Here is a 27,962-nt window from a genome sequence, read left to right as displayed (position 1 = left end):
AGCCAGACTGTCACTGTGGCTAGCAGGGACTGGCCTAAGCACATTTACACTGACCACCCCTGTGTAAAATTTCAAGCCTCTGACTCTGCTGGAGCCCCCCAGTCGCCTGCACCCATGGCCTCCGTTCTCCTCTGCCTCCCACTGTCAGTGTTTCCTGAAGGAAATCTCCTTTCACCACCTCACCACCCTACTGTGTTTGTCCTTGACACCTGGCTGGTTCAGGCTCTTTTCCTTCTCTGGTTTGTTACACACACACACACACACACACACACACACGCATATTTTATTCAGAAGACTCGGGGAATTGGGGGCTTGTAAGTATTTCAGCCTTTTGGGCGCTGTCATACGCAGGTGTCCTCAACAGGTAATCAATAGCTAAATTAAGACCATCATTTTTATCTCTCAGGTGGGATATTTTGGGTTGAAGGTGAGGTGTGGGCTGCTGCCCCTGCGGGGTCCAGCCCTTCCCCTGCTACTCATGCAGGCTTCTGGGCTCATCCAGAGAAGAGGAGCCTGACTATAAAAGGCCCAGTGTTCCACCTCACACCTTTCCTCAGCTGATTTGAGAGACTAGACCCTTAAGTCACATTTCTCGCCTTTACCCGGCTGCATCCTCCAAAGCAGGGGTCTGCTGTATGCCTGTATGCCAGCCTGCCCCACAGCGCCACCCTCCTTACAACCTCAGACTAGACTGAGATGGATGAGAACAGAGTCCACTGCTCATTCCTCAGCCCCAACCCAAGCATGGACACCACTTTCCTGGTATCTGGGAGGTGGCGCCACCCTCGCACCCAAACAGGCTTCAGCCCCTTCCATGCTCAGAGCCCAGCCTGGCTCCGGAGCTCAGTGTGACCTGAGTGCCTGTCACTAGTGACCCCTCAAGCCCTGGCTGGACGGGGAGGATTTCTCGGGTGAGTCCTCTGGCAGGGAGTGCTCGCCTCCCTCTGGGTCCCAGGATTACAAGATCACTCTGACCATATCCCCGGGGAACACATGGTGCGGAGCGGCGGGCCTGGCCCAGGGGAGATGAGTTGCTTGTCTCCTGTCTCCGAAAAACTGCTCTGGAATTGGGTCTATTTAGACTCTAGATCTCCCACTATGTGGAAGTTGAACACAGCCTGGCCAGCTGGGCTCGGTGCAGCCCTGAGTAGAAAGGGTTGGGGGCGGTAGTGCACCTTGTTTTAAAGGATCCTGAATGGGTGCTGGCTTCGTGGGGAAAGGGTGAGATTATTTCTGGTATGCGGTATCAGGCAAGTGTGTTTGTTTTAACTTCACAGCCTCCTAGATAAACAGTGGGGATGTGAGCTTGGGGGCCACCCCCCCACTCCCACCCTGGGGCACAATTGATGGAATCAGGAGCCTGGGCCACTTCACATCCATTCACCCTGAAGACACAAACTAAGCCAGATGAGGGAACAGGCTTCTGAACAGGAAGGTGAGGCTCTAGACTGAGATGCACAGCTTTACAGTATGAGCGGGGATCTGAACAAGGCCTAGGATGTGGGGGAGGGAGCAGGAGAAACTGCAGCTTGCCCGTGCCCTCCATCCTCCCTCCATCTCCCCATCCTCCCTCTGAGGGATGCTGGAGGTGGGGTCAGCACCCTGTGCCAGTGGGCAGAGGTGGGGTAGGAACCACAGAGCTTTCTGCTTGCCTGAGTCTGGATTTCTTCTCACTCAGAAGTAATGGGTGTCTTCAGAGCAGGCACAGGTACCACATTGGTTTTCTCTCTATAGATAGTGCACTGAAAGCTAGCGGTAGAATGGGAGTGACCAGAGGCTCTGAGGCTACCGCCATAGTCCAAGCGAAGGCTGCTATGGGCCGGGCCTAAGTTAGGTGCAGTGGAGAGAGGGGACAGAGCTGAGAGACACTTGAGGTTGGACTGACAGGGTGTGAGGATGAAGGGTGGGAGATGACATCATTTATAGGCAGTGCGTGGGCACCTACAGGCCTTCACTGAGCTTAAGCCTGTGTGTTTTCATTTATTTATTTATTTATTTTAAAGATTTATTTATTTACACAAGAACCGGGGTACAGGCCAGATGCGCGGGAGGGTGAGAGGATTCACCAGAGCCAGAGTGGGGAACAGAACAGGCAGACTGACGAAATACACTGCTGAGGGGAGCAGCGGGTGAGTCAGGAGAGGTCTGCTGCGCCATGTGGGACCCTCGCTGGCCGGCTGCAGAGGCTGTGGACAGCCTGCACTCAACCCGCTGCGCCACCAGGGAGGCCGAAGCCTCTGTGTTTTTAAATGAATGCACATAGGCCAATGTTCGGAACGGTCTTTATTGGAGCTTGGAATGTCATAGCAGTTCACCTTAATCAGAGGCAGACTGTGCGAGAATGAGCAGCAACAGTGGTGGACACCCAGCAGGGGCATCCGGGGTACATTAGGAATCTGCTCGCCTGCGAGCAGTACACGGGCACACACACGGGCACACGGGCACACACACGGACACACATGCGCACAAACAGATGTGCTCTGACACAAACACACCCTCACGTGTGCTCACACACTCCCAGCAGGTCTGAGGCCAGGCGCCCCATCTGTTTAGTCTGCTCCTCGCTTCTTGGAGAGGACTTGTCGGCTCTGGGGGGATTCAATGAGCTGAGTCTGAAGGAAACCACTTGAGGACCAAGGAAGGAGCTGGAAGCTGCAGGCTGTTTGCAGTTGGGGGGCAGGGACCAGGTAGATGGGAGAGGCTGCCAGGGACCAAGCAAAGGGAGACTTACTGGGACACCAGGGCCCGGGGGAGATGCTAGAGGTGGGGTACAGGGAGGGGTGGGGGAAGGGAAAAAGGCTGTCTCCTCTCTTTCACACATCCACCCTCACAGCTGGGGCCAGAGCCCTGGGCATAGGGAGACTGGGGAGTATCGAGAAGTCCCCTGTGTCCTAGGAAGGCACTGAAATGGGGAACAGATAGATCATGGAGAGCCTGGCATCGCCCCCAAGTATACCGGGGGATAGGAGGGGAAAGACAGAGCAAGATGGGTCTTACATGCCGATTGTCTGGGGCAACAAGACTGGGAGAGCACAGATTCTGCTTTCCACCCAAACATGGGTTGGCAATAGGCTGAGATGCAGCCCCTCTGGCCAGCAGAGGGGAGGGGGTGAGAACCAGGGCTGCCCCTTCCGCTTCCAGGGCATGAGTGGGGGAGCTTGGCCTTGCCCGTGTGTCCGTAGGGGTGGAGGCAGGAGGGAGGAACCGAGCCTCCTGCCCCGGGGCCAGGGCTACCAGAGCACAGCGCCATCCAGGTTCCCATAGCCCGGCTCAGCCCGCAGCCGCCAGTAGGTGTTATTAGTCACCCACCACTCCTTCCCGCTGCTGTCCATCTGCCGCCTGGGGAGGGGGTGTGGAAAGGGAAGGTGAGCACTCACAGTTAAGGCTGAAGGGCCTACAACACCGGCTCCCACTGCCTGCCCCACCCAAAGAGGGAAGGGGCTGCAGGGGAGGAGGGAGAGGCTGCGTGGCGTGGCGGAGCCAGGCGGAGGGTGGAGGCACCTGAAGAAGCGTGCCTGGTGAACGATGTTGTTCTCCTCCATCACTTTGCGTCTGTCTCGCTGAAGCTGCTCAATCCTTCTCTTCTGGGCCTCAGCGGCCTGTATGTTCCCCTCTTCCAGGTACCTAGGCATCCACTGGTGAGCGGAACCATCCCCTCCAAGCCCCCAAGGCCTCTGTCTCCTGCCCAGCTCTGCCCCCAAACAGGTAAGTGAGCAAAGGACACAGTCCCGGTTCTACTGGGAAGCCCACACGGAGAGGGGAAGAGCCTGGTGGCTCAGGCACCGCTTGCCTGGCACTGACCTCTGGTCGGGCCGGAGCCGCGTGTCCGTGGAAGGCAGTGAGTGTTTCAGCTCTGACGTCAGCTCATTCAGCTCCAAGGCAAACTGAGTGAAGCCGAAGTTTCGCTCATGGTCTGGGGGCATTGAATCTGGGGGAAGGCCAGGGGCTGAGGCAGGTGGACGGCACCACAGCTGCCCTCAGCCCTGCCCAGCCCTCTCGACCTCCCCACTTACTGGGTTTCCAGATGCACTGGCCACCAGGTGGAGGTCCCCGGTACAGCCCCTCGTGCCACTTCCCAAAGAGTCGGTGGAGGACGCGGCCGCTCCGGCTGAACACGGCGCCCTGTACCTCATGGATGTTGGAACTCCAGTACTTGGCCTGGCGTTGGGGGGGCAGGGGGCTTAGGGAGGTGTCCCAGCTCCATCCCCAGGGCCAGCTGCTGGGGGCAGGTGGGTGGGGCAGGGGGCATGCCCACCTTGCAGAAGGTGATCTTGCAGTGGCAGGAGCTGTCCTGTGTGTTCCGGATGAGCACCTCCCCGTAGTGTTCAATCCAGCGCTGGCCGCTCAGGATATTGTGGATGCAAGACGTCACCTTGTTCCACTCAAAGTGGTCCCCAAACCTGGGAGAGGGACAGCAAAGCAGGGCAGAAGGCCAGCCTGAGGAGTGGGGGCTGCCCTGAGCCAGGGAGCATGTCTCGCCAGAGCAGGTTACATAGAAGAAGCCCGGCAGACAGGCTCCGGCCCTCGGTTCCCGCTGCCGTGGGGGCGGCCAGGGCACATATACTATCCGTGTACGCCGCACTCCTACTTACTCCTCTTCTGTCATTGAAGAACAGACTGGAGACTTGGAGGCAGCTGTCTTTTTGCTGTTTGCATAACTATTAAGTGGCAGTGCCAAGACTCCCAGACAGACCTGTAACTCTGAAGTCAAGGATCTCCCCCGACCCACCAGGCCCCAGCGAGCTGCTGGTCCGGGTGGGGCAAGCCCCTCTCTGGTTGTAACTAGCTCAATGAGGATGTTTCAAATGTGGTTTGTGACCATTGTTCTGAAATCATTTTGGGGGATGTGTGTGTGCGTGCGTGCTAGCTTCAAATCTCAAATGCATTTCTTACTGTGAATCATGGCCCCAAAAGTGTGAAAACCACTGAATCAGCTGATCTCGGTGAGCCCTTCCAGCTCTGTAGCTCTAAGATTTTTTTCACATTTCTTTATCGGCCACTGCTGCAAATACAGGTGTAAAATGTAGTCGCTGCCCTCCCCTAGCAGTGCCAGCCAGCCCTTCCTTCCTCTCCCTGCTGCCTCCCACCCCTACCTGGCGGTTGGCCTGTAGGTGGGCCTGGCTGCCCACCTACTCACCTGGGCAGGCTGACATTGACAGTCCCCACAGGCACAATCTCCAGGGATTTGCCCCAGAACTTGTTCTTCCACTTCATGTCTGGAGTTGGGTTAGGGGATAAGCAAAGATAAGACCAGAGTGTTTTAGCCCCCATCTGCCCTTCACCCCCAGCACCACGGCCCCCCTCACCTTGCCAGAAGATGAAGTTCTCAGACTCCGCATGACACGCCGAGATGGGGGGATGGTGGGAAACCTTGGTGAGCAAAGACGGTCTCCTGAGGACCTGGGGCCTGCTCCTGACCCGAGGTCCCCCAAAGTCCCTTACCCCCATCCCCAGTTCCCCTATGACCCAGAAGACCAGTTAGTTCCAGGTCTGTCATCCTTGGCCTCCAGCCATTTCCATCATCCTTTTTTCCTCCAAGGCTCCCACAGTTCTTTCTCACTCTCTGCCCTTGAGCCCTCCTTGCCAGCTTTGCTAAGGCACTTCCCAGAAGCCCTGCTCAAGCCCCTAGGCAGGTGGCGCCTCCACCCAGCCCTACCTGAAAGCCAGCCCTCCCCTGAGGGGCCTCTTCCCCCACCAGCTTCTCCCCCAAAGCTGTCATCACCCTGCAGCCACCCCCTAGGAGAGCCTTGTCCCCCTTGTCCCCTTGGAGCTGTTCTGCCCCTGAAGCCTTGAGCTCCAGTGGCCACAGCCTGCCCTTGCCTTGCTCCCCATTCCCTGCTGCCCACAGCTCCTTCTGGTACCAGCTTTGTCTCGGCCTGTCAGCCCCATCTTGGCTTCTCCTTCCCTCCCAGCTGAGACTGCTCCATCACCTCCACCCCCTCAGCAGTACCCTCGACAACCCGCTGCCACCCCTCACACAACTCCCAGCACCAGCCTCCTCCCTGCAGCCCGGGCTCCTTGCTCTTAGACACCATCCTACCCAGCCTAGACATACGGACAGCACCCGCTGGGACGCTTCTGACTGCACCGTCCACATCCTTACATGCCACCTCCCAGGGCCTGGGCCTAAGCCATCCACTCAATCCACAACCAGAGAGTGGTCGGACACCAGGAGCCAGCAGCCCCTTCTACTTCCTCACAGATTTATGGGCTCCCCCGGGCCCCCTCCTCCTTCCACCCCCCCCCACACACACCTTCTATATTTCTTTCTCTCCAAATAGAAATCTCTCCTGTTCCTTCCATCTTAAAAAAGAGTAAGCCTTTCCTTTCTGGACGTGCACCTATGCATGGAAGAAACCTGGCAGTGGTGTCCCCTCAGACGACGCCCTGAGTGCTGTCCACACTATTGTACTGTGTGGGCTTTTAGCCATGTCTTCAAAAACATGTAAAGTCGAAGCAAACAAAAAAATCACTTCAACTCTATCCCCTACCTCACCCCCCTTTCCGCCCGCTGCCTCCCTCTCTCTCATGGTAAAGTTTTTAGAAATAATCTACATTATCTCTATTTTATCTAATTTTTCACTTCCAGTTTACACCCACTGTAAGCCAGCTCTGCCCCCAGCCTCTGTCTGAAACCTCCTCTCCCGGGAAGCCACTCACACCCGCCCTAAGTCCTCCCCCTTCACCTAGGAGCGCTTCCCCTGCCGGTCTCCTCCCCACACCCTCTCCTGGGGCTGCTTTGTGACTTCATCTGCCATCTAGGTGTCCAGATCAGTCAGCGCCACCCAGACTCTCCCAGGAACTCAGGCCTGCAGGCCCCAGGGCCTCCTGGACATCTCTTCTTGGAAGCCAAGGGAACAAGGAAGCCCATGTGGACAAGGAATCTCCCTAATTCAGCCACCTACCTCACATACTCTCCATCTGCTAAGCGGCATTGCCATGCACCCACCAAATCCCCCCACTGTGAAATCCAAGGGCACACCAGGCCTCTCCCTCTCGTCAACCACCTCCCCATCCCTCGCTCGGAAGGACATCCCCTGTGGTCCTGTCAAGGGGGACACATAAATAGCTCTTGGATGAAAGGTTCCCCCAGTCCTGACCAGCCCCTATGTTGCTAGTGAAACGGGCTCCCGAGGGCCTCCTCTGACCCACCCGCACCCCCAAGGACTGAGGGTCCTTTATGAAACCACCTCCAAGCAGGTCACTCCAGTGACTCCCCACTGTCTTCAGGATTTAATAATGAACAAAAAACCCTCCTAACATCTACAGGCACTTCCGGGCCTGACCCTGTCTCGTCTTCCAGCCCCACGTCTAAATTTCCACACATTGCAACATCCCATCCTCCCTGCCGCCTTGTGCTCCTGGCAGCTGGACTCCAGTTTATCCTCTAAGACTGAGCTGGAGGTCACCTCCGGAGCAGGCGGGAAGTGAATGACCCTGCCAGCCTGCATGACCCCGGCTCTACAACAGGGTGCAGCAGCTGTTTCTGGCCGGCCTCCCACACTGAGCAGGGAGCTCTCGAGCAGAGAGCTCTGCCCATGGCATGCTGCTTGGCACGAGCCAACTGCTGGTGCTCTCCCCTCATGCCCTGAAGCCCAGGTCCCAGTCGCCTACCTGCTCGCTGATGAAGCGGAAGCCCCGGTCAGGCCGCTCACACTCATAGGTCTCCCCCAGCACAGGGTTGAAGGGCTTGCAGCCGGCCCGGTGATAGGTAGAGGAATAGGCCGAGACTGCGAAGGCGGCGACATACACCTGTTGTGGGGGAAAGGCACAGAGCCAGTCCTGGGGGTTCAGGGTCGAGGACCCAAGAAGGGGCCGCAACCCCACTGCAAGCAAGGACTGGGGTCCTGGCGTAGAACTTCAGCAGCAAGGAAGAGCCCGGTAGGGCTTTCTGGGAGACAGGACCCCAGGGGTGGGGGAGAGGCAGCCCTGGCAGGGTGGGGTGGGGTACCATGCGCTCGCAGGGGTCAGCGATGCAGCTGGCCTGGTCCAGGAGGCTGCTGTATTCCAGCTCCTCGCAGAGGCGCTGCAGAGTGTTGAGCGGCTCGTTGAGCTGCACGGGCATTGACACCTTGGATAGGTCCTTGCCGATGTTGTTCCGCAGTATATTCCACAGGCTCACGTCAGCCCCGGGGCCACTGGCCGCCGGCAGGCAGCGGCGGCGGGGTGGCCCTGCAGCTCTCCCTGGAACACACCCCCCTGGGGCCCCAGCTTGTCACTCTCCCTCTGGGCACCAGCATCCAGACAGTAGCCAGGCCAGCCCAGGTCCTGGCTTCCACTTCCCGAGGTGCTCCCAGGGATACTCATTCCCAGGCCCGGCCCTCACTCACATGGGCAGGGTGGTGAGGGTCTGACTCTTTTTTTATTTTTATTTATTTTTTTGTGGGACCCTCGCCAGTGGCCAGGGAACGAACTGGCGATGCAGAGGCTGTGGGCAGCCTCACAGCCCAGCGCTCAACTGCTGCGCCACCAGGGGAGGCCCAAGGGTCTGACTCTTAATGAGCTCCCAGGGCCATGGGGCTGAGGGGTACTCGGGACAATTCTCACTGCCACAACCCTGTATCCCAGAAGCCCTTCCTGAGTCCCCACCCTTGCCTCTATTCCCTTTCATAAATGCAGAACCCCATGTCAGAATGCAGATTATTCAGCCTGTTTTACAGATGAGAAAACGAGCTAAGTAGTCAAATGACATGTCTGAAGCCATACTGCTAAAAAGTGGCAAAGTGGGCTCTTCCAGCCTATCAGGCCCTCTGAGAGTCTTCCTGGTCTAGTGTGACAGAGGCTAGCCCGAGGGCCTGGGCCCCCAACCCACCCCCCAGTCTCTCTGGAATATTCTACAGCTCACAGCCTCCTGGGGTCACCTCTGGAAACAGCGTCCAAAGCCGCATTAGCGCAATGATCATAACAAGGGATTGTCTTCCCAGAGGCCTGGGCATGGACCCACCGAGTTCCTCTGCCCACCTCCAGCTTCCCCCAGCCCCCACACCCTGGCTGGCACCTTTCTGACAGCGCTCTGCTCCCCTGAGGTCCAGCACCTCTTCAGACAGGCTGGTGGTTATTTCACTGGTGCACGACTCTTCCTCCTCTGAGCCCTGGGCCGGAACAGATGACAGGCCGGGCAGACTAGGCCTCCCCCTGGGCAGCTAGGCAGTGCCCAAGGCCTGTCAAGACTCTGCCCAGCTAGCCCTTTGGTGGGAAGGGGAAGAGAATGTATTTGGGGGTCTGAGCCCTAAGGCACTGCCCTGGGGCACCTGGCATCAGGAAGTGTGGGGAGGGGGAGGGCCTGACCTCAGCAAGTTGGGGGGGGGGAAGCTCAGGGACTTAGTGAGATACAAGGGAAGTTGGGGATTACTGCGACTCAGGGTCTGGGGGTGAGTGCTGAGGCTAAAAAGGGGTCCCAGGAAGAGGATGGTAGTAGAGCTGAGGCAATGGTCTCAGAAGCCCCCTGCTGCCCCTGGGGGATAAAGCATGTCAAATAGGAAGAAGGGTCCACAGGAGGGATTTCTGAGCAGGCCACACACCAGCAGGTTTGGACATGTTTCCAGTGCTGGTGGCTGAGGCAGTTGGAAAGGAATTGGGAATTTACAAATTCTAATCTCTCTGGATATCCCCTATATTCTCAGGGTCTCTCCCGTCTCAGCCAGCTTCCCTCCTGCCTCACCTCATTCTCAGAAGAGCTGGCGGACAGTAGAACCTCACAGGCATCAAAGAACTCTGTGTGGGAGTCGGCGAGGGACAGGATGCTGCTCTGGGACAGCTGGGGGGTCAGCTCTCGCCCCTTCATGTACAGAGCTTCTTGCTGTGGACAGGACACAGGTCAGGCCCCAGAGGCCAAGCCAGAAGAGGCAGGCATGGCTCCCCATGGCCTGGCAGCAACCTTGAGTGTAACCAGGGACTTCTATCTGAATGGGAATCGCTGAGCAGAACACACAGTGGCACAAGCATGGGGAGAACACCTCCTGACAGCAGGACCCAGGTTCCATTGCTCCCTTCCTGGGCATGGCCTCAACTCCGCTCCAGGCCTTCTGCAGGGTCAACTCAAGCAGCCCCAATATTAACCCTGTGAGGTAAGTGCAATTATCACCCCCACTTGCAGATTGGGACACTGAGGCTCAGGGTCATAGATTCTGCACGCAGCGGAGCCAAATTCAAATCCACAAGTAGGCCCGGGTTTGTTAAGACCCAGCTCAGCCAGTCCACAACTGAGCCTAGGCCCATCAAGTAGATCTTTTGAGTCTGTTTCCTCATCTGTGAACTTGCGGCTAAGAGTCACTGCCTCACGGGACTCTGAGTTAAAAGGGAAAGTCCTCTTGAACACTTAAGGGATGACCAGGACGGGCCTCTGCTGACGGCCTGAGACAGGGGTTGGAGCTCAGATTGTGGGGCTTGTTCCAGGTCTGAAAACCAACCTCGCCTGCTCACCTGGGGATGAGGCCCAGGAGAAATGGTGCCCACAGCCCTACCTCCTCCGGATTGAGGGAGCTGAAGGAATCTGCAGTGGTGTCCGAGGAGGCAGACAGTGAGTGGAGGCGCCTGGAGCTGGCTGAGGCCTCAGAGACCTGCAAGGAGCAGGCATGGGACAGGGCACCAGCGGGGTAAAGCCCTCCCCTGGCAGGGTCCTCTCTGCAGGGACTGCCTCTGCCACCCTCACCCCAGATCCAGACCTTCCGTCATCCCCAGGCCCACTGTCCTCATGTTCAAGCCCTCTCCTCCCACCAGCCACCCTGTCCCGAGTCTCACCCCCATCCTGGGCAGTTCAGAGCCCTGGTGCAGGTCCCTCAGTCGGTCCCGTTCAGTGGTGAGGGCGGCCAGGACGCTGCTGAGGGAGCTGTGCACTGTGGGGGCAGGGCCAGGCTATCATCCTCTCCCTCTCCCCTCCCCGCCCCCTCCTCAATGTTCCTCCAGTGCACACTCACCCTTCTGTGCCAGGGCCCAGAAACTACGCTGCAAGTGGGCATAGTCTGGAGGGGGCAGCCCTCGGGGGCCCGAGGGGTCCCGGGACTCCAGGTAGCGAGACAGATTAGGAACAGAGCCATGGAGACGCCCAACCTATGAAGAGAGGGGGTGAGGGGATGGCTGCCTTTGGAGTGCCCACCCCAGCCCCTGGGCCCACGCCTGCTCACCCGTCCAATGCTGTCGTCCTTGGCAAAGCTCTGTGTGCACCACATGCGGCTGGTCCGTTTCCCCTTCTTGGGCCTCTCAGTCGTCACTGAGGCCTGGCAAGTCAAGGTGGGGGACTGTTACTCTTGGGGGGGGGGCAGAAATGGACAGTGTCCACCAAAGCTGGAGAGGGCTGATGGCAAGGGAGGAGGGCACAGAGGCAAGGGAGTGTGAGGAAGGCCAACGCCTGGCAGGTGCGTGAGCACAGGAGGAAGGGACGGCTCCTAAGGGGCAGGAAGATGACCCTGAGCCGTGTGGACAAGGGGGAGAGGCAGGAGGCAGATGTGTGACCATCCAGGAAAGGGGCCTGGGGGCATGTCCAGGGGCGTGATGGAGAGGAAGCTAGCAAGCAGGAGCGGACCTGGGCAGGACCTGCTCCTCTGGGGCCTCACCTGGTGGGTGGGGATGACGGGGGCGGAGGGGATGCGGTGCAGAGACTCCAAGCTCTGGAGGAGTCTGTGTAGTTCCTGGAGCTTCCCCTGACACTCAGAGAGCTCTGTGGGGACAATGAAGACGTCCCTCTCCCAACACTCCCTGGGCACTGCAGATCCTGTTCCTCAGCTTCCCTTCCTCCTCCAAAGACTTCACCCAGCAGCTATGGAAATCCTGATACTGTCTTCACCCCCCCTCCTACCATCCCCACAAGAAACACATTCCCACCCTTGGTCTGGCTTACAGAGTGCAGCTCCCCAAAGGGCACTATCTCCAGATCACACCTTCCCTGCTGAGGTCCAACACAGCACCCCACTCCAGAAGCCAGTTCCAGAGTACACCCCTTCCCTGGTGCTACCACTCAGGACCCCCCCGCACTGGCTTACAGAGTCTTCCTGCTTTTCCTGAGTTCCGGCCTTGTGTCTGTCTGTGTGCCAAGGGCACGAGTCCCACTGTGCTCAGTTAGACTGGGGCTCCCCAGCAAGTGCCTGAGCACCCGATCAGCTTAGGGGCAGCAGCTGTCTCCCCCATCAGACTGGGGCTCTGAGGTGGAGAGGGAGGTGACATTGTTTTCCCTGGGACTGCTGATGGCTCTTGGACCGACAGCGTGGGCCTCAACATGGAGGCAGTATGGGGGCTCACCATGAGAGCAGCGATCTAGCCCGTCACTGTCCCTCAGCCAGGAGGACACCTTCTCCCGAGCACCAATGCCAGGTAGAGCTGAGGTACCACCTGCTCCTGGAAGTTGAGCACCAGGAACCTGTGGGAGGTCAAGGGTCAAGGATGGTGCGTCTCCCCTTGCCTCACAGTTACCCGAAATCCACCACCGCTAAGTCCCAGGTCAACTGCACCCACCCCAGAGACCCTCTTGCCTTCCGGTGAGTGGAGCTGGGCAGAGGGCCTCGGGGCATGTCCAGGCGCTGGGTCAGGCGGTGAGCACGCAGCTGGGCCACCCAGCTCTGGAACAGGTCCTGGGATTTGATCTGCAGAGGTGGTGGTGACGGGGAGAGATGCATGTAAGGAGAGACTGCCTTCCGGGAGCAAAAAGTCGGGGCTCTGGTCTCCAGGAAAGTAAGGTCTCTCCCCAAAGTGCCAGGTCATGCCAAGCCCCTGGTAGGGAGATAGAACTCAGCTTCCCCAAGTGTCTGAGCCCCGGCTCTGCGCCTGATCACATACCCGCCATCAGAGGCGGTTCGCCACGGGTCACTGTCTACAACGGCAGTTCTCTTGGGCTCGCAGACCTCAGCCCCCGCCCTCCTCTCCTGTGTGCCCTGAGCCTCTGCCAGGCTGGGGGCTAAGCCACCACCTGTTTCCAGAAATGTCACCTTGAGGTGGTAGATGTTGTCCTCAGTGTCAAGGTCAATGCGCTGGGCCTTTTTGTTGATGGACATGACAGACAGTCGGACATCAATGGAGCCATGAAGCTTCCCCTTGGTGATCTGGGGTGGAGGGTTAGTGGGGATCGGGCAAGTAGTTTTAGGCTCTTAGAGTCACAGAGCCAGCATCTTCCTGAGGCCACTCTGGGCTAAGTCACGGTATCAGCAGGGCCCCAGTCACCCTCCTGTGCACAGAACCTCCACTAAGGAGCCAGAGAAAGGAAAGCTTTCCCAGCCTCAGGAATGGCAGGGCTGAGGAAAGAAACACCCTCTTACAGAGTCTGGGCCCTAAGGCCTGGGAGTCCTTGTTTTCAGCACGGGGACAGGACAAGGATGAGGGAACAGGACAAAGAAGGGAACGGGACAAGGATGAGGCTGAACAAGTTCCCATTACTTGGGCACTCACTCTGTGTCAGGCTCTATCCTGAGAGCCCTTAGGAAGATGATGACATTACGAATGGGTGAGCCCACTCCCGCATCTTAGAGACTGAGAGCTGAGGCCCAGGGAAACCGTTTGCCTGAGACCCTCTCCCAGCCACTGCTGTGCCTGGGGTCAGAGCCTGCTCTGGTCCATTTCAATTTCGGAAGCCCCCTGCCTGCCCAGGACATTCTGGGCCCAGACTCCTCCCACAGCCCTGGCCGGGCCCCGACTCACGTCTTGCCGAGTGGTAGCATAGTGAAGGATCCCATCCTCAAGCACAAAGTATCTCTGTGGCACCACGGGTGGTCAAGAGAAAAGGGTATGGGGGCGAGAGAAACCACATAGATGGGTTTTTCTTCTCCTTGGCAGCCTGCTCTGCCCAGCAACACTCCCACGACCCATCCAGCCCCAGCATCTGGCCCCTCCCTCTGCCCTACCCGCCCTACCTTGTGCCAGCCCTTCAGAGGCCACTTCCTCTTCTTGAGCAGGTGGCCTTCCTGTCGCTCCGGCATGATCCCTTCAGTCCCCGGCCTGCCCCGAGGTTCCTCCACCACCTCCCACAGCTCGGAGGCCTGCAGTCCAGGACAGAGAGGCAGGGGAGTGGCTGGTGAGGCCACATCTTCTTCTCCCCTTGGGCCAAGCTAGTGTCCCCCCACTTCCTGTCCCCCCCACCCTCAGACCTGCTGGGCACTGCTGAGCTTTACAGACTGAGTGCTTTCGGCCAGGGAGGGAGGGTCCCTCTCCTGAAAGTCCATGGAGAAGGGAGCAGCCACTCCCTGCTGAGGATGTAGAACAGAGTGGACAGGGAAGGATGTCACCTGGTCCTTAGAGGGCCCTGGAGGCAAGAGAAAGACCCCATTAGCACAGACCCTGGCATCACCTTCTCTGCCTCCCACCCCTCCTACCCCTCTGGCACCCTCTGTGATAAGAGTGCGCCAACACACCATCCACTCACCTGCCAGCCCCTCCAGCAGCCTGACTCTACCCACCCTGGGCAGTCTCCCTGCACACACCCTGCGGCTCAGCCACTGCTCAGAGAGGCGGACCGGCAGGCGGCAGGCAGCCCTGTGCTCAGAGCAAACCGCAAAAAGCCCGCCCAGCCCCACCCTGGGCACACATTCTTGGGCTCCAGGAAACATTTGGTGCTTTCTCTGAAGGCTTCCCTGGGGGTGACCAGGGGAGTGAAGGAAAAGGCTTCAGAGGAATTCAGAGATTGGACAAGCAAGATCTCAATCCAGTTCTTCCTTCAGGACCCCTGTACCCCCCACCATGCCTTGGGTCCACCCTGGCTTGCCACACTCTTTCTGCAGAGCCCCCTACCCCCATCTGCCCTTTCATCCCAGCTCCCTACCAACTGTTCTCCATTTCCTCTAGTTCTTGGACTCCCATTCTCTACATGGGGAAACTGAGGCCTCAGATGCCCCCCTTTTGTCCTGTGCCTCCATCAAAGATTTCTCCTAGAAGTCCCATCTTAAAACCTCATTCCTTCCCCCTCCCAGAGACTTGCCATCCCCTTTCTACCATCCCAGTCTGTGGGACTCCTGCAGTGGACCACCCACCCACCCAGCGTAGGGGGCTGTGCTGATGGAGACACTGTGGGAGGGGAAGACGTGGCCAAGAACATGCCCAGGTCCGCACAGGCCCCGCAGCAGTGCCCACAGGCACCCCTGGCACCAGCCCGGGCCATGCTGGCTCCACGGGGAGATCAATAATGCATGAGGCTGCATGTGTGAGAGGGGGAGGGGACCAGAGGGGCGAGGCTGGCCCAAGGCTGGGGAGACAGCTCAGCTCTTTATGGAGCTAGCAGGCACCTGAGTTGCTGAGGCCAGGAGGTGACAGGAACGTGCCAGGGCAGGGGTGGTCGGGAGATCGGGGCTGAGGGGCCCATGCAGCAAGAGGTTGACTGGGGCGCGAATGGGGAACTCCTGCATTCAGCCATTGAAAGTTCCCAAACTCTTACAGTGTTTGGATGTCTCTGTGCCCTTTCTGGCCCCCCAGGATCCTGGCTCCTCACTGCTTGTGGCTGGGGGAGGCTCTGTCAGTAGGATGCAGGGTCGGGGTGAACCGGGTGGGTGTCCCCACTCCACCTCCATTCCCGCCCGGTCCCCGGAGGAGCAAACCCACCAGCTTCAGGTGGGAGGAAGCCCTCTCGGGGCAGTCAGCTGATGCCAGCGCGGCCCCCTTACCCCAGGGTCCATGGACGTCAGTGCTCCTTGGCCCGTGCCGCTCTGCCTCTGAGTCACCGTCTCCGAGTCGCCTTCTCGCTCCTCTCGGAGCTGAGCAGTGGCAGCAGCTGCTGCAGGAACCAGGAAGGAAGGAGAGTCGGAGCCTCCCCTCCAGCCGGATCTCCCTACCTCCCCCTCCCCCGGCCCCTCCTCCCGCCAAGCTCTGGGCGGCCGCTCAGCTCTGCCCCCCTGCTCCCGGGAGGACTCAGGGCTGAATGGACTCCCTAGCGCAGAGGTGGCTCAGGAATGGGGGCACAGTCCCCACTGGCCCCCACTGGGCACAGTTCCAGATGGATCAGAGAGAACAGGAGAGCGGTTGGCCTCAGGCCAGCAGTGTAGAGGGTTTACTGAGACTAGCATGGCCTTGACCCGTTAGTACACAAGGCCGTTTCCTCATTAACCCCCGCCTCTCATTTTACATCTGAAAATAGATTGCAAAATTTACAGCCAGCGAAGGTATCAGGTTGATGGAAAGGGATGGATGCCCCTCTGGAACCTCACAGACAGTGCCAAGAGCATAGTCAGCAGAGAAGTGAAGGCTGGAGGGGAACAGTCTGCGAACCCCACATGAGCTGTCAGAGCTGTCATTAGGGCGCTGCCCCAGGTCAGGACCAGTAGGACTGGCAGCATCTATGCAATGAGACAACCAGTGAACAAACTCGGGTCCCCCTCCCTCCCTTCTGAGCGCTCCCCACCCTCCGCCCCCCTACTGATGTGCCATGTTCAGTTACTCAATTCTAAGGAAGAGCCAGCACTTCTGGAAGGCCAAAACTCAAAACAAATGTGCAACACACTGCCAGCATTAAGTGTGGTGGAGCCACTTTTGGAACAAGAAGCGAGTTTTTGATGGTGGGTGAAGGTGAGGGATGCAATGCAGGTTCTTCTTGCGACCCAGAAATGATGTAGCTTTCTTCCCCTATCCACATCTCACGCAGGCTTTGGTTTACCCTTCAGGGTCTCAGGAGACACCTACTCTGCTCCATTCAGAACCTCAGCACTGCTCCTGCTGCCCCAGGATAGGGACTTGTTAGCAAGTAGCAAGGGAGTCAGGGAGAATACTGGGCAGCACTGGCCAGGCCAGTTCTGGCATTCAGGAGCCCCAAGGGCCTTTTAAATCACTTCGTATTGATTGAGCATCCCTGGGCATATGGCACAGAGCTGGGCACTGTGGGAAGTTGATCCAGGACCAGGCCACAGAAGTGTCTTCAGACCATCCCTGCCCAGGGCTACGGATGCTGTGGCGCTGCTCCAAGCTCAGGAGGAATGTTCAATATCACCCTCCTCGCGTCACCCCTCAATCCATCCAGAATGTGCTCCAGTCAAGGACAGTTGAGTATCCTTTCCCCTTCATTAGGAACTTTTGGTTCCCTGAGGCGTGGAGGAAGCTTCTACTCAAGTCCCCAGTTCCCTTCACTGATACAGTTCCCTTCACTGATAGAGCTGGTTTGCCCCCAGCTTTTTGCTCAGAATCTCCTGAGGGACGTGAGCCTTGGGGCAACACTGTCAACTGCCTTCCACAGGACAAACAGGTAAGAGATGCCGTTTGTGGGAGCAGTAACAGGGAGGTAACAGGACATGAGAAGAGGCAGGATCTAGGAAGGGAAGTGAGAGTCAGCGATGACCATGAGAATAAGTGTGGAAATAGCAAGACGGGGGAAGTAAATTCATCAAAACAGAGGAAGTAAATTGCATTTTTTAATCAAAAGTTGTATGCCCAACCTTCCCACAACAGGGCACACCCGAGGGCAGAGGACATCCAAGCACACCTGGGACCCTAATGAGGCAGCTCCGTGTAGCAATCCAGGGCATGGCCGTCAGAGCAGAGAGAGCCTGGTTCAAGCCCCTATTCTGCCACTTACTAACTGCATGCCCTTGGGCCGGCTATTTAACTTCTCCACCCCTTAGGTGCCTCTCTTGAAATGGGGGTGACATGGTGAGAAATAAAGGGGTACACAAAAGTGTACGCCAGAGAATGTCGAGGTAGGTTTTTAGGAGATGCCACCTAACGTGATAACTCGGGTGGGTTCTGTGGCAGGGCAGACTCACGAGGGGATGGGCGGGGAGGGCGGCAGCAAGGACAGTGGACGAGGAGACAGAAGGCCCCCGCTGTTCTGCTGCTCTGCCTTGGACCTGGATAGCTGAAAGAGACTTTTCTCCTATCAGGTCCCAAGCTGGGAAGGCGAGGGACAAAGAGAGTGATTAAAACCTCCGTCCTGAAATGGAACCTCCAAGTGTGCGCACTCTGAGGCGGTGAAAGCCAGGTAATGGATGCCACTCCCCACCCGCAGTTCTTCCATATCGTGATGGAGGACAACAGGCCACGGAGCAGAGTGCATTGATGGGCAGGCTGGGCACAAGAGGCTGGCTATGAGTCCGGAACAGGGTTGGGAAGGTCTGGCTGCCCATGGGCTGGCCGCGTGGAGTTCCCCTCAGGCTGCTGTCTGACGTACTGATCCAACAGGGTGGTCAGGCGGAGGGGCTGGTTCTGAAGCAGGGAGTGGGTTTGGGCCATGAGGTGGGTGAGCCCGCCCACCAGCTCCCCCTGTGCCAGGGCCAGGCTCGGAAGCTTGGAGTAGTTGATGAAACCCTGCCTGCTGAGGATGGTGTCATCGATGCAGCCACCTAGAAGAAAAAAGATCAGTGGGGCTTCCCCAAAAGGCCTTTCTTCTTTCAAAACAATGCTCCTACCCTGAGAATGTGCTCCCGTTGCGCCTCTCTACCTCCCAGCCTGCCCACTTGGGCCCACCCACCCCACTCTGAGATGAATGCCCACTGCAAAACCCTTACAGAATGTATCCACCTGGCCTCCTCCCCACTAGTCAGCTTCCTGAACTTTCTCGAACAGTGGAGAGAAGTTTTATCAACACAGATTCCTGTTACATGCACGTGCGTGTGCGCACACATGCGCAGGAGAGTCTGGGGAACGCTGCCCACTGTTCCCCTTTACTTGGGCTACTTATTTTAAGCGATTTTTGTCCGTGCAGTTATCAATACCCATTACTAGACTCGAGGTGCCTGACGTTCCTGTCCCTGCAGAGCCCTCTCCACCTTCCCTAGTCCCCCCGGGGCAGAAGTGAGCCAACACAGGCAGGCTTCAACACACGGTGCTGCTGTCTCAGGCCCACCCAGCAGGGGATGTCCCTGGTTTTACCCACTCGCGCCAGCGGATGGCACTGGGCTGCTGCATCCCCGGCCCCCACCTGTACCCCCCAATGCAGGGTGCTCACTCACCTAGCAGGGGCAGGAAGGGCACAGTCTTCAGGATTCGCACCATCTCCTTGACCTTGGGCTCCTCACTGACCAGCAGCAGGTTGTGCCCCACAAAGAGGGGCAGCAGGTTTTGGTACTTGGAGTTCTCCAGGAAGGGCTTCAGGACCTGGACAGGCAGGAAGGAGGGGCGTGCTGGGGAGGAAGAGCCATAAACCTGCTCACAGACTGCATCAGGCTGATGGTGCAAGCCAGGGGTCTCCTCTGTCCGAATTGCAGTTTTGACACCAGGCTGGAGAGCTGCCTATAGAGGGGGTGAGGGAATCGCCAGATCCCGGGAGCAAGGCTGAGCTGGTCGGGGAGCACAAGTAAAACACATATAAGCCCCCTACCTGGTTGGGGTAGACCTTCATCAAAATCTTGTGTTTCCGCAGCCTGTGCCGGAGAAGCAGCTTGTCCTCTGCACTCAGAGCCACGTTCTGGCAGACGGCGATCATTCGGTTGTCCCGGAAAATTGCTTCTATCTCCCGCCGGAGGAGCCGGATGAGGCCTGTCTCCTGAAGCCAGGAAGAGATGATCGAGGGGATGTAAGCTGCGTCTCTACCCCGCATCCATCCCTTCCTCCCTCAGGAACAGATGCTGGGGCTTCCAGTGACACCCAAATGTGGGAGATCAGGGTACAGGAAGGAGAGCTGATGGCACTCCAGGCCTTCACATTCCTTAGAAGTGGCAGCCTGTACAGCACCTGTTCCAGGCCTGAGAATGCACGGCCCTCAGCACCGGGCAGCAGTCTGGCTTGGTCAACATTATCTGACAACTGTCAAAATTACTTCAATGGTCCCTGTGATAACTGAATTATTTTAGCAACTACAAATCCAAGATAACTTTTCTGGGGTATTCATTCAAGACTAAGGTATTTTCATTGAACAGGGTTTCATTTTCTTACGACAGTGTTTCTCAAAGTTGAGAACCTGTGGACCTGAGGATGTATAACAGACCTCTATAACCACTGTTTCAAGAGATTTTTTTTAAGCACAGCAATGATTCTAAAATTTACTTAAGCAATGGAATACCTAGAAGTCATGGTGTCCTTTGCAATTAAATATATGTACAAGTAAACACATACTACGTATGTGTGCACTATTCTACCACATACAAGTTCAGATAGTGGATGGTTCCCTGCTGTGCTCAATCTAGATTCTACACCTGTCTGGCCCAACACAGACATCACTGGCCACATGTGCTGTTTCTATTTAAATCAATTAAAATCAACACAAAATGAAGACTCCAGTTCCTCAGTCACACCAGCCTTTCAAGTACTTGAGTCACATACAGTTGGCAGATAACCTGTTGGACAGTCAAATGTTGCCATCATGCCAGAAAGTTCTATAGCAAGGAGCTGTTCTGGATTCTTTTATAGTTATAAGGTAGCATGTACCACTAGCTAGAGGGAAAATTATGGACAAAAATTTAACTGGGAAAATTTCATTCAAGTACGCAACGTTCATTTGAATGACATGGAAAATGCTGCCAATTAATTTTGGCTGGGCAAAAGATAAGTCTTGCTGAAAGAACCCCAGCATGGAAACACATTTTGCCAAGCACTCTACAGGTTTACCCTTTAGGGCTTGTTTCAGATAGTTCTTTGCTTTTAGGGGAGAAAACCCAGATGGGTGGGTCCTGCCCTCCCATCAGGCCTTGAGGAATCTCTCCTCTGTGTCTGAGCTAAATCCCACAGGCTGCTGTTGCTGCTCTTCCCCCGCTCCCAGTCTCTAGCAGGAGAGGTCTGTTTAACAGTCCTTGAGCAGCAGCAGAATCTATTAGCTACTACAGTAATAGAAACCACCACAGCATTACACATTCTCCACCGGTATTTCTATTCATTTTTAAGGAAAGAAAAACCTCTAGTTGTTTCTCTAGGAAAATGTGGGTGATTCAAGTCTTTCCAAGCAAGAGAGGTGAGCTACTCTCCCCCACCCCTACCTGCCTGTATTGCTTTTACTCACACATTTTTGGAGACAACTAAAGCTTAAAGGAAATTCAGGAGATCCATCAAATCCAGAGCCCAAAAGGCCAATGCAGAACCAAGTGCAGACTTCATCATAAAGTATCTGGCCCAGGGGTTTGAGGGGGGAAGAATGATGTGGATGACAGTGTTCTGGAGCCCAACTTTACCATGGCCATAGAGACGGCATCACTTTAATCCACCTACCCCCCAATCAGGTGACATGCCCAGTCTCCTCCTTACCTCCTGGGGGGGCTTGGGAGGAGGTGGAAGGCAACTTGGGCTGACAGCAGGTTTGGGGGGGATGTACTCAGTCAGAGCCATCAGTTTCTGCCGCTCAAAGTGCATCACACGACGGTGGCGGGTAACGGCCTTGGAGCCATGGCGGATGGTCTGGATGGTGGGCAGCCAGCCTGGAGAGGAGAGGGGGAGGAAATGGCCGTTCAGTGAGATGCCTTAGTCTGCCCCAGATGGAGTAAAAGCCCACCCTCTGGGCAGAGACAACCACAGCTCACAGAGCTAGACACGGTACAGTGTGGGAGAAGAAATTGCCAGCTGGAAATTCTGAATTCCCAAAATTTCCCTTCTCTTTTAATGCATGACTTCAGCTAAGTTGATGATGCTTTGAGGTTCCCATTTCCCCAGTGCTTTTTTTATGTGCAAAGATGGAAGATGGGGGTGAAGGGGGGAAGACAAGAAGGAAAGTATTTTGAACACATTTGAAAAAGGAAAGAGGGTTGCAAAAACTTTTTCTTAAATAGCCCCATAGTAACTATTTTAAGTTTGACGGCCATATGGTCTCTGTCACTATTACTCAACTCCGCCATTGCAGCATGAAACAGGAATAGACAATATGTAAGCAAACATATGTGGCTGCATTCTAATAAAACTTTATTTAAAACATGGTGACCAGTCCTCTCATAATCTGCCATGCCCTGGTCTAAGCCATTGGCTTCCAAAGTGTGGGCCACTCTCCTGCTCCCAAAGTGGCAACATCAGCATCACCTGGGAAATTGTAAAAATACAAATTCTCAAAGCCCATCTTAGACCTACTGAATCAGAAGCTCTGGAGAGGAATCCAGCCAATAGTGTTTTAACAAGCCCGCCAGGTGATGTTGATTCATGCTAAAGTTTAAAAACCACTACTATGAAGCCTTCTCCCATGATATGAAGCAAGAGAGGAAAAAAAACGACACTGCTCTCACAGTCCCACAAACAAGTTTTCCTTCCATTCACTCTTCTTCTTCTTTCAAGTTGAAAGGCATCCCTCAGAAAAGAAGGCATGCCCCGAAGTCTGAGCCCAGGTGACCCCTTCATCCTTGACAAAGAGCCCACATTAGTTTCCCACTTTCAGCCCTTTGCAAGAGTGAGATGGGATCTCCGGGAAAGGTTCAACTAGAAGGTGGATCTAACAGTCAGAGAGCATGGAGAATTGCTGGGGTAAGAGATTTTATCACCAATGACCATAAAATCCAAGTTAAGCATACGGGCTTTGAATCAGATGGCCCAGATTTCAATATTTCTCCTGTTATTTACCGGCTGTACCTGGACCAGTCACTCAATGCTGTAAATTTGAGTTTCTTCATCTTCAACCCCATAAAGAGGGGATATCAATGCATTTTATTCATAGGGGACTTTAAGATTTAAATGAGATAATGCATGTAAAGCATTTATCACTGTGCCCGGCCTGTATCATGTGCTGCATGGCTACTAATATCAGGCACCAGGCCACCTTCTGGCTATGCTGATAAACAAGGCTCTGCCCTTACAGACGAAGCTTACAATCTAATAGAGGAGACAAGTAAACAGATACAAAATAACAGATTGTGATAGGTCATAAGGATCAATATACCAGGTGCAGTTTTAGGGGGAAACCTGCTTTGCAGAGAGCGGAGAGAGAAGGCCTGAAGAGGTGACATTTAGGCTGAGACCTGAAGAAGGGGGCCAAGGTCGGGGCAGAGTGGTCCGAGGAAGAAAAATTCTGGAGGCGAACAAGAGATAAGTGGCTTTACAGAAATCCAAAGGCGGGGCGACGGGCGCGCAGGGAAGAGTGTGGCTGTCGTTGACGTGTTGCGGTTATTACGAGTTTGGAGTCACAGGAAACTAGAAGGGAGCGGGCGATCTAGCAGGGGCCAAGGGTCATCGGAAACTGTCTGGGGTCAGATACTCCGGGAGAAAGTCGGTAGCGGAGGAGGAGAGGCGAGCACTAGAGAGCACGGGCCGGACGCTCCGTGAGGACCCTGGGCCGCTCCTTACCCGCCTGGGGCAGGAGACACCCTCGCAGCATCCCAACCACGGCCGCAGCCATCGCCACCGGAAGCACCGACGGGGAGGCGGGGCGAGCAAGGCGGAAGGAGCTGAGGATTGTGGGGATTCCGAGGCCGGAAGCGGCCGGCGGAGCCACCCGCAGGAGCAGTAGTCCGCATGCGCTGAGTTTGTCACCAGTGAGCCCGCCTTCCTCAACGGCCCACTTGGCGTCTGGTCTCCTAGCAACGACTCGACTCCTAGGAACCGCTCTTTTTCCCCCCTCCGCTATCACCATCATCTACCCACAGTCCCCCGGTGTGCTGCCAGCAAACACCTGCAACCGCCCTCAAACTCCCGACTGTCTACCTTCATTTACTTTTGTCTTCGGCCCCACCCTAGTGATTTGCTCTGACTCAACCCCTTTCCCTTGTTCCCCAAATCTCTGAGTCTCTCTCTCTTCACACCGTTCTGTCATTCCCAGGGGTTGTCCAAGCTGCTGGACTTTTTCGTTCCAATCCTACAATCCTTCGTTCCAGGCCAGCAACTTTATATCATGCCTGGAGGTGAGGAGGGAGGTGGAGGGGTGGGTAGAACAGATGGATAACAGTGGGGGCAGGCATCCCAAAATAAGGAAATGTAACAACTCATCTTTTCACAGCTAAGCTTGCCCAGGGCCCAGAGGAAGAAGGCGTGTGCATCACTGAAGCCCTCATCACTAAGCGGAACTTGGCCTTCCCTGAGGATGAGACTCTGTCAGAGAAGATGTGAGTGTGGGGGAGGGGGTGAGTGGGAGGGGGGAGGGATGTGCTGGAGGATTGAAACACCCAGGATGACCAGCCCTTGAGCTGTACGGATTTGTGGACCTATCTTTGTCCCTTTCTTTCCTCTCGCCACACATCCCGCCAGTGGCAGTGTCCAACTGATTTTCCCTCCTTAAAAATCATTCTATTTCTTTTTCACTATGCCCACTCACTGCCTTAGATAAGGCAGTTATCACTTCTCAACAAAATCCTGAGCACTCCCTGTGCCCCCTTCCCCATACTGCTGCCAAAGGAGCCTTTTAAATGACAAGCATGACCAGGCACTCCCTAATAGACCCTTCCTTGACTTCCTGGTACCTCCAGAATAAAGTCCAAATGCCTTCGCATGAGCTGATCTCTGGTGCCTTTTTCTGCCTTCACACGTGTGCAACTCCTCTAACACCCCATATTCATACCTTAGCACCTTACTACTCAGAATGGGGCTGGGGCCGAGGCTGGGGGCAGCAATCAGCATCACCTGAGAGCTTGTTAGAAATGAAGAATCTCAGTCCTTACTCCAAGACCTACTAAATCAGAAGCTACATTTTAATAAGACTGCCCAAGGGATTTTTGGGCCCTTTAGGTTCAAATAAGACTGAATTAGGGCCTCCCCTGGTGGCGCAGTGGTTGAGCACTGGGCTGCGAAGCTGCCCGCAGCCTCTGCAGCGCTGGTTCGATCCCCGGCTGCCGGCAAGGGTCCCACATGGCGCGCAGACCTCTCCTGCTGTGCCCACTGCTCCCCTCAGCAGTGTACTTCATCAGTCTGCCTGCTCTGCTCCCCGCTCTGGCTCTGGTGAATCCTCTCACCCTCCCACGCTTCTGACTGTACCCAGTGCTTGTATAAATAAATAAATAAATCTTTAAAAAAAAAAAAAAAAGACTGAATTAGCACATACTATTGTTTCTGTTTGAAATGCCTTCCTGCACCTTCCTGTTTAATTCCTACTCATCTGTCACCTCCTCCAGGGTGCATTCCCTGATCCTTCTCCTCTGGAGTCAGTTCACAGCTGAGGTACTCCCTTAATTTGTTGTACTATTGCCTGTCGTCCCTGTATCATAGATATTTTACTTGCTTCCCTAATAACAATGGGCTGGGACTCTGTAATTTGTCTCTAGTAGCCACTCAGCGAATGTTGTGGAATTTTTAATGAATGGGTGGAACAAGTGATTTTTCCCTCCATGGACTGCTCAGAAAGGAGATGAGTAAGGATCTTCCTTCAAAGATTGTCTCATCTCTGTCCCAGCCCCTTCTTCCACCATCCAAGCTGGCCTGAGGAAGGCTTCCAGAACCTCTAAGTCTCCAGGAACCATGAGCAGTCGTCACTCAGTTTCCCAGTTCAAGTGCCCTTAACTCCTCTCTCACTCTGGCCCTCCCAGAGTTACTGACAGAAATCCAGGTCTCCAAGTCAATTGAGTTTCAATCTGAATACCGCCTCATGAGTCAAGGAGTTCTGACACCTGTGCAGAGTGACTTAGCCACCATCCCAAGTGGCACCCTGTCACCCTACTCACTGTTCTCCCAGGTTTCACACCCTTGCTGAACTGCAGACTGTCCGCCTGGACCGGGAGGGGATTACCACTATCAGGAACCTAGAAGGCCTCCAGAATCTTCACAGCCTCTATCTGCAAGCGGTAACTCTTGCCCCTTGCCTTTCCTCCCGCCATGGACCAAATCTGTCTAATCTGAATGGTCACCTTGCCCATTCCCCAGTGTACAGGCAGGCAGGTCTTCATTTCAGCCATCCCCAGATGAATCAGAAATTCTGAATCTTGAGCATAACCTTGAGTCACTGTTTTTGGACAGACATGTCTCTTGATCTAGAAGTTCTTGGTGTCTACTCTAAATCTCTCATGTTTCATAGCTGAGCCCATTTCCTGTTTAGAGGAAGAGAATGTGGAAATAAGATTCCACTGCACTCTTCAATACTATGAAGGCTGCTTGTTGGGTGGGGAGGGATGCTCTTCAGCATCCCCCTAACTGGTTTTAATGTACGTCAGTCCCTTAACCTTTCCCCGCAGAAACTTTACAAATTCAAGCGATATGTGCGCATTGTTCCCTCCATGTGTACAGGCTACCACCGAGGCCTTTTCCATTGCCCTGTGACCCCTGGTTCCCTCGGGTCACCCTGATTGTGGGGTGAGCAGGGTGTACTTTAATGAAGTCTCCCTAGTTCCCAAGTTTACACTCAACCACCCACCTGGAGAAAGCAAATAACTCCAAGGTAGTGACTACCAGTTTAAGAAGTGGGGTGGTGGCTCCCAAAGCGCCAGGTCTCCAGCTGCAAGAGGAGACATGGTCTTGGGACTTTGTCCATTTAAAAAGCCACCACTCTGCTGACCTCAGCTTGGTTCCCCCACCTTGGTTTCTTCCTGCAGAATAAGATTCAGCGAATTGAGAACCTGGCCTGCATCCCCTCCTTACGGTGTGTGGCAGCAGGGTGCAGGTGGAGGGGGGGTGCCTGGTATGCCCTGAAGAACTGGCTCAGAACTCGCCAAGCCTGGCTCCTTGTCAGTTGAGGCCCCAGCAAGACTAGCTCTGCTTTCCTCACCCCAAAAGGTCATGTGTCCCCACTGGCCATCCAGCCACCTAGCCAGGGGCCCAGGCAGCAGCTGTCGTGTGCTTTAGCTCTGTCTCTGTGCCTCCGCCTTTCCCCACAGCTTCCTGTCTCTGGCAGGAAACCAAATCAGGCAAGTGGAAAACCTCCATGACCTCCCACACCTTCAGTTTCTGGACCTTTCTGAGAACCTGATAGAAACACTGAAACTGGGTAAGAATGCCCTGGCCCGGGCCAGTGGAAGAAGTCTCGTCTTCCCCCCTGGGCTTGCATCGCAGCATCTCCTCCAGGGCCCCTGGGGGCTGTGCACACAGGCCATGGTTTTGGGCTAGAAGGTGGTCTGACCCCCATCCCCCCTCTGGCATGTGCAGATGAGTTCCCCCAGAGCCTTCTCATCCTCAACCTGACTGGAAACAGCTGCACCAACCAGGAGGGCTACAGGTGAGGAGGAAGTGAGTGGGAAGAAGGGGCTGACAACCGAGCTCCCCCTACTAACTCCACGGGGACGCCCGTGTTGCAGTTGTGAGCATTCCTCTGGGTGTGGGTGCTGGGGCTCCATGCCCGGGGGTGCCCTCCCTAGCAGCCACGGCTCTTTCTTCCCTACAGGCAGTCGGTCACAGAAGCCCTGCCGCTGCTCCTGGACCTGGATGGGCAGCCTGTGTCGGAGCGCTGGACCTCAGACGAGGAGGATACAGCCCCAGATGATGAGGACGAGGAGTTCCCAGAGCTGAGTGGCCCGTTCTGCTCAGAGCGAGGTGACCCTGTTTTCCAAGCCTTGCAGCCTCCCCAGAGCTCACCCTTACCCTGTGGGGGCAGGGGGAAGTGAAGATGGCAGCGGGGTTCAGGAGGGTGGCCCCACACCCAGATCAGCATGTGAGCCAAAGACACCAGGGCACACAGGAGACTCCTTCCCTGTCCCAGCCACAGCCTCCTTCCCATTAGGGCCTAAGGCCCACTTGCTGAGCCCGGCGCTCATCCACCGCCCACCACCCTGGCCCTACAGGGTTCCTCGAGGAGCTGGAGCAAGAGATGATCAGGCACAAGGAGCACAGGCAGCAGGCCGCCCTCATGGAGCACCTGCTGAGGCTGGAGACACAGCCCGTCCTCACCGACCTCCCCCTGCTGCCTTGGGAGCCCATGGCTGGGGATGGCAGCCCCTCGGTCCCTCCCAGGCTAGGGGGGGAGTCGCCCCCTAAGCCTACCTCCCTGCCACAAGCCTCCTCTGCCATCAAGAAACCATGTACGCTGGCTTCTAGGGGTCAGCAGAGCACTGCCCAGGCAAAGAAGGGGACCAGAGCTGCTGTAGCCCCCACAGCCTCTCTGGCTGGGGTCCCCAGCAGAACCAAACCTCTGACCAGAAAAATCAAGAAATGAAGAGCCTCCCCCCTCACCCCCCCCCCCGTGCTAGAACGAGGACCAGGAAGAGCAGGCACCCTGCCGCCTCCCCAGAGCGCTCATCTGTGGCAGCTCCTGCCCCCAATAAAGCGTGAGCGCTGACTCCATCTTTCACATCACTTGGGGGCATCTCGGGAAG

The 27,962-nt window shown here is 56.0% G+C and overlaps 3 protein-coding genes across 3 annotated transcripts; 1 reads left to right on the top strand and 2 right to left on the bottom strand.

Annotated features, from left to right (window-relative positions):
* Window positions 1–3,115: 3,115 nt before the first annotated feature.
* On the bottom strand, window positions 3,116–14,144 carry OSBPL7 (oxysterol binding protein like 7; the record flags this gene model as incomplete). The annotated part of the gene is made up of 22 exons (XM_084236698.1): window positions 3,116–3,339; window positions 3,502–3,624; window positions 3,802–3,928; window positions 4,014–4,158; window positions 4,256–4,400; window positions 5,138–5,216; window positions 5,307–5,370; window positions 7,615–7,752; window positions 7,952–8,199; window positions 8,999–9,092; window positions 9,662–9,799; window positions 10,464–10,559; window positions 10,741–10,835; window positions 10,917–11,049; window positions 11,124–11,216; window positions 11,553–11,656; window positions 12,235–12,352; window positions 12,465–12,575; window positions 12,918–13,031; window positions 13,624–13,677; window positions 13,836–13,961; window positions 14,070–14,144. 22 exons carry the CDS (start codon window positions 14,142–14,144, stop codon window positions 3,231–3,233), a joined length of 2,529 nt encoding a protein of 842 aa, XP_084092824.1. The 3' UTR covers window positions 3,116–3,230.
* A 3,835-nt stretch (window positions 14,145–17,979) lies between these two features.
* Window positions 17,980–23,134, bottom strand: MRPL10 (mitochondrial ribosomal protein L10; the record flags this gene model as incomplete). Its single annotated transcript, XM_084239108.1, has 5 exons — window positions 17,980–18,236; window positions 18,846–18,990; window positions 19,214–19,378; window positions 21,070–21,239; window positions 23,083–23,134. The coding sequence occupies 5 exons, from the start codon at window positions 23,132–23,134 to the stop codon at window positions 17,980–17,982; spliced, it is 789 nt and encodes a 262-aa protein (XP_084095234.1).
* A 492-nt stretch (window positions 23,135–23,626) lies between these two features.
* LRRC46 (leucine rich repeat containing 46) lies at window positions 23,627–27,802 on the top strand (the record flags this gene model as incomplete). The annotated part of the gene is made up of 8 exons (XM_084237974.1): window positions 23,627–23,636; window positions 23,732–23,837; window positions 25,397–25,505; window positions 26,250–26,296; window positions 26,532–26,641; window positions 26,800–26,869; window positions 27,035–27,183; window positions 27,432–27,802. 8 exons carry the CDS (start codon window positions 23,627–23,629, stop codon window positions 27,800–27,802), a joined length of 972 nt encoding a protein of 323 aa, XP_084094100.1.
* Window positions 27,803–27,962: the final 160 nt, after the last annotated feature.

Source organism: Talpa europaea, assembly GCF_964194135.1.
Source record: "Talpa europaea genome assembly, chromosome: 7".
NCBI classification, from domain to species: Eukaryota; Metazoa; Chordata; class Mammalia; order Eulipotyphla; family Talpidae; genus Talpa; species Talpa europaea.
This window is presented reverse-complemented; position numbering and strand designations above follow the sequence as displayed.